General features: G+C 60.5%; 1 protein-coding gene and 1 non-coding gene across 5 annotated transcripts in view; one reads left to right on the forward strand and one right to left on the reverse strand.

Annotated features, from left to right (window-relative positions):
- Nucleotides 1-1,649, reverse strand: part of SPPL2B (signal peptide peptidase like 2B) — a 21,501-nt gene extending 19,852 nt beyond the window's left edge. For all 4 annotated transcript variants that reach the window (XM_023183582.1, XM_023183581.1, XM_023183583.1 and 1 more), the window contains exon 1: nucleotides 1,440-1,649. In XM_023183582.1, the coding sequence (XP_023039350.1) occupies nucleotides 1,440-1,586 (147 nt within the window). In that variant the 5' untranslated portion in view covers nucleotides 1,587-1,649. The remainder of the gene's footprint in view (nucleotides 1-1,439) is intronic.
- LOC111520656 lies at nucleotides 1,618-5,343 on the forward strand. Its single transcript, XR_003307292.1, has 3 exons — nucleotides 1,618-1,659; nucleotides 1,743-1,833; nucleotides 5,276-5,343. It is a non-coding gene; the product is annotated as an uncharacterized LOC111520656 (transcript).
- The last annotated feature ends 209 nt before the right edge of the window (nucleotides 5,344-5,552 follow it).

Genomic DNA, 5,552 nt, shown 5'->3' on the forward strand with positions numbered 1-5,552 from the left:
GCAGTGAGCTGAGATCACGCCACTGCACTCCAGCCTGGGCGACAGAGCGAGACTCTGTCTCAAAAAAAAAAAAAAAAAAAAAAAAACACATCTGCTTCGGAAAAGCCTTCCCCGGCAAACTGACTCCCTCCCTCCACAGCGTTCTGTGATCTTTCTTCCACCTTTGGCTTTCCTCCTCCTTCCAAACGTCTGGGGGGTCTCTAGGTCCCTGGCCATGGGGGGAGTCCAGGGGGCTGACAGGGCAGCTGGGGGTGGAGGTGGGGTTCGCAGAAAGCTTCTGAGGGGGCCCTCCAGCCTTGCAGAGACCACCGGCGTTTCAGGGTAAGAGAAAAGACTAGACAGCGAAGCTCCTGCAATGAGCTGCAGGCTTCCCTGGCGCCAGGTCACAAGTGGACGGCATGTTCATCCAGATGCGACATGGTCCGACATACTTTGAAAGGGTCACTCCTGCTGTGTCGAGGATGGACTGGGGATGTAGGGGACAAAGGCAGCCACAGCAGGGGGATGGCGGTGGGGCTGGAGGAGTGGAGACTAAGAAGGAGCCCGGTGGCAGCGATGCCTTAAGAGAACTCTGAGAGAGGAGTGAAGGTTAAGGGCCGCATTTGTGAGGCTGCTTCGGGTTCCATTCCCTGAGCCACCAAACTCAGGAGAGAGGGAAGATTTGGAATTAAGAAAATAAAAGATGCAGCTACGACAGTGCGATCTCCTAGACTGTCCCCACTAGAACCTGACACTCGACATCAAATGATACACAACGAACATAAGGCAGGCGTGTTGGCCCCAGGCGCTGGTCACCCTGGGTAGCATCTCCAGAATCCACACCATAGTCGGGTGACCCCCCCTTCTCCAGACGAGCAACTGACGCTCAAAGCAGGGAACTCCCTCCCTCGTCCAAGGTCACGGAGTAAAAGATGGAGCGGGGATACGACCCCAGTGCAGGGCTGGGCTCTTGACCGCTCCAGAATGCTGGTCAGTCACTAGGGGACACGCGGGACGCCTCTGGGTTCCCCCACCGCACCCCCTACGGTGAGGTTAGCTTAGCACCCGGCCGTTCCGCCTAAGGGGAAACTGAGGCTCGGAGCGGGGTGGGCGGCCGCCTGCCCAAGGCCACAGAGCGGGAGAGAGGCGTCCCCCGAGGCGGCTGGAGACCCCGAAACGGACAAGCAGAACCGGAGGATGGAGGGGGCACAAACTTCAGGCCCGGTGGGAAGTGAGGGGCGCTGCAGCGGCGGAGGGCCTCCGAGGCGGGGAAGGGAGAGGAACCGGGGACAGCCCCGCAAGGTCACGGCCGGGCCCCGGCACCGCCGGCCGACAACGAGGGGACCGCGGATCCCCGAGGCTGGACCCCCAAGACGGGCCAAGAGGGGTCGTTCCTGCGCGTAGCCTCGGGGCCGAGGGGCCGCAGCCTGCGGTGCCGTCGGGACCGGTGCCGCGCTCACCTGGGCCGCGAGGAGCAGAAAGGCCGCCACAAGCCGCGCCAGCGCAGCCGCCGCCACCGCCGCCATGTCGGCCGGTGCCCGCCGCAACCGTCGGCAGATGTTTCCCAGCAACGCCCCGAGACCCCGAGCCGCGCATGCGCCGCGCATGCGCGTGGGGGGGAGGGGGTCAAAGGGCACGGGGCGGTGTCTGCGAGGAGCCGCACGGCGCGACAAGATGGCGGTGAGCGCGCGGCGGAATCCGGAGCCGGGGGGCGTGGGACTCGGGCCGCGCTCCAGGCCTCATGCGCTCTGCTTTCCCCGCAGGATAAGGAGAAGAAGAAAAAGGAGAGCATCTTGGACTTGTCCAAGTACATCGACAAGACGATCCGGGTGAAGTTCCAGGGAGGACGCGAAGGTGAGGAGGCTCCCGCCGTCGGCACCCCCGCTTTAAAATTTTAAAATAAACTGAGCAACAGAGGCGATGAGGATGCATGCAGAGGCGCCTCTTTTATTTATTTTTATTTACGTATTTATTTTGAGACGCAGTCTCGCTCTGTCGCCCGGGCTGGGGTGCCAGTGATGCGATCTCAGCTCACTGCAACCTCCGCCTCCCGGGTTCAAGCGATTCTCCTGCCTCAGCCCCCTGCGTGGCTGGGGCTACAGGCGCCGCCACTCCTGGCTAATTTTTGTATTTCTGGCAGAGACGGGGTTTCACCATGTTGGCCAGGCTGGTCTCAAACTTCTGACCTCAAGTGATCCGCCCGCCTCGGCGTCCCGAAGTGCTGGGATGACAGGCGTGAGCCGCCGCAGAGGCGCCTCTTTACACGCTTGACGCCTACTACCTTGTCCAGGGTTCTGAATTATGTCGGGAGGTAGCAACTGGTATGGCCATTTTGCAGGCGGGGAAACTGAGGCAAGGAGCGGGATACAAACGTAACCGAAAGTCACAGTGGCACAGCCGGTATTGGGATTTCCGGCTTGGCCTCCTGAGCAGTCCTGTGTGTCCAAGGACTGCCCCAGATCTCCACAGATCTCCCGGCTTCCGTTCTTCCTCCCCCTAAGTCAAGGTCTCTCCCGCACAACAGTGTGGGTACATTTGGGGCCCGATTATCTGGAGTGGGGCCGTCCTGGGGCACTGCAGGGTGCTGAGTAGCATCCCTGGCCTCCACCAAGTTGTGACAACCTAAATAGCCTGAGACGTGGCTTAGTGTTCTCTGGGGACAGGACCGACCCCCGACCCCCGGGTTGGGAATCACAGCTACTAAGGTCAGTCTCCACTCAGCGGCCAGAGGCACCTAATGGAAAATAAATAGAGGCTTCTTGCTCCCTGCTGAAAACCTCTGGGGCTCCCCGTTGTTCTGGAGTAAAATCCGAATCCATACTTCTGATTAAGACATCGAGGCTCATGACTGCAAAGGGCGGCAAAAGCACAAGGTCCGCAGGCGCTTGCTCTGGGAAGCCCTCCCTGACCCTGGGGTCAGGAGTTCGAGACCAGCCTGGCCAACATGGTGAAACCCGATCTCTACTAAAAATACAAAAATTAACTGGGCATGGTGGCTCACGCCTGTAATCCCAACACTTTGGGAGGCCGAGGTGGCAGATCACTCGAGTTCAGGAGTTTGAGACCGTCCTGGCCAACGTGGCAAGGCCCCATCTCTACTAAAAATACAAAAATTATTTGGGCATGGTGGCGCGTGCCTGTAGTCCCAGCTACTTGGGAGGCTGAGGCAGGAGAATCGCCCTGGATGCGGAGTTTTCAGTGAGCCAAGATCACGCCACTGCATTCCAGTCTGGGAGACAGAGCGAGACTCTAAAAATAAATAAATAAATAAAGCACGCGCGCGCGCGCACACAGCAGAGAAAAGGTTTGGTGCCTGAAGGACTCACCTGAAGCGGTCAGGCTCACCCAGGGTGTTTCCCTCTAGATTGGCTCAAAGTCAGCTGGTTCAGAGGCTTGAACAGCTGCAGAGTTCCTTGTCTTCGCCACATAACCTAAGTGCAGGAGTGACGTCCTGTCCCACCGGAGTCACAGGCCGGAGCCCACGCCCCAGGGGAGGGGAACATTGGTTAGAGACCTGCCTACCTCAGTGCTCGCGTCTGTCCCCGTGAGGAGGGCTGGCTCACTGGTCAGGCTGGTGCCAAGGACCCAGACAGCTGCGTCTGACCCCATCTCATAGGTGACGAGTTTCATTTTGCAGGGGAGGGACTTGAGCGCAGAGAGAGGGAGCCGTGGAGGTAGGGGCTGAAGCCTGTATGCAGGCGGGCAGACCTTCTCTGTAGAAGGCCGGACAGCAAATATCTTCAGCTTTGCAGCCCAGATGGTCTCTGTCACAAGCAGTGAGCTATGCCCTCAGAGCAGGAGAGCCGCCCTGGTCAGCGCCTGAGCGGGCGAGTGCGGTGGTGGGCCAGTGAAACTTTGACCTACACAGATGAGCGGCGGGCCACGTTCGCCTGAGGGTCGTAGTTTGCAGCGTGGAAAGGTGGTGGACAGGCTCACGGCCCTGCCTTGGGAGGAGACAGGCGGGCAGAATAATGCCCGGGGTGCCTGCTTCCTGAGATTGGTGGGGGGCATGCAGAGGGCAGCACCCTAAGGGGTGTGGGTTGGTGTCTGGAGGAAGCACCTGAAAGATGACAGGGGTAAGAAGGAGGGTAGGGAGGGTGTGGCTGTGGGACACCCCTCAGTGAGTGCAGAGGCGGAACCGCTCCGGGGCCTGGGCTGGGGGAGCCTGCGGGGGAGAAGACGGGAGTCCCAGACAGGGAGGGTGGGCTAGCCTCTGCTGAGGACACGCCGCTCCCCCTTCACCCTTCTCAGTGTCACCAGACACTGCGGAGCAGGATCAGATGGCAGAGGTCACCACCGGGTCAGAGAGCCCTAACCCAAGGTGGCAAGTTGGGACCTAAGGTGGCGAGGCTTGGGGGGTGGGGCAGGCAGCGTGGAGAGAGAAGCCACAGCGACCGCCTCAGCCCCCAAAACCTTTGCAACCCGGATCTCAGAGCATCGCTCTTGCCCGCTCCCGGCAAGCCCTGAGCTGCAGGGCTGGGATTTGTTCTGTATTCCGTGAACTCACTGAGGGACCCAGCACGGCTCAGGCAGCGCAGTCATCACCGCTGTCACAGCAGAGCACTCTATGTCTCCCCTAGAGGAAGCCCTGTCCCCATCAGCTGTCACTGCCTGTCCCCTCCCCGGCAGCCACACGTCCCCTCCCTGTCTCTGTGGATGGGCCTGTCCTGGACATTTCATAGAAACGGGATCACACGCTGCGCGGCCTTCTGTATTGGCGTCTCTCACCGAGCGTCACGTCCTCAGGCGCATCCTCAGGCACATCCGCACCGTGGCCTGCGCCAGCCTCGCTCCTCTTCCTGGCTGGTGGTTCCACCACATGCATGCGCCGCTGCCTGTTTTGCTACTGCTCTTGAGCTGAGAATTGTTTTTATGACTTTTAAATAGCTGGAAAGGGATCAAAAGAAGACTGTCTCACATTGTGGAAATGATAAGAAATTCCCATTTCAGTGCCTGTGTGTAGAGCGGACTGGCCACGGTTCAGCCACACGTGGACTCATCACCGAAGCTGCTTCCACCCCGGCAGCCCGAGCCAGCAGCTGTGGCCGGCACCCTGTGGCCCACACGGCCAGAAGTGTTTGCCCTCTGGCCCCCCGCAGACACAGTCAGCTGCCCATGGTGGGGGGTCCCTCTGGAGGCCGCTGTCACCAGCCCCTCCCGGGAGCCCTCCCCCACCCTCAGTCCTCCATCCCTGGAGCAGTGAGCCCCAGGCCTGGGCCACGCTGGGGCAGGCCCTGTACCCAGGATGGATCTCATGCCTTCTCATTTCTCTCCCCCGGTGATTTCTCCAAGCCAGTGGAATCCTGAAGGGCTTCGACCCACTCCTCAACCTTGTGCTGGACGGCACCATCGAGTACATGCGAGGTGAGTGGGGCAGCGGCCAAGGTGGGCAGCGGGATGAGGAGGGCAGTGGGGTGAGGGGGCAGCAGGGCAAGGGAGGCGGCCATGGGGCTGCCTGCTGGCTCTTCCTCTCTGAAACCCACAAAACGTCACTCTGAGTCACCAACGTGAAGCCTCGTGGTGGCCAATGGACGGGCTGAGCGCTCACCGGTCCTGGACGTCCTCACAAAGCT

This window comes from Piliocolobus tephrosceles, chromosome 21 (assembly GCF_002776525.5).
Source record: "Piliocolobus tephrosceles isolate RC106 chromosome 21, ASM277652v3, whole genome shotgun sequence".
NCBI classification, from domain to species: Eukaryota; Metazoa; Chordata; class Mammalia; order Primates; family Cercopithecidae; genus Piliocolobus; species Piliocolobus tephrosceles.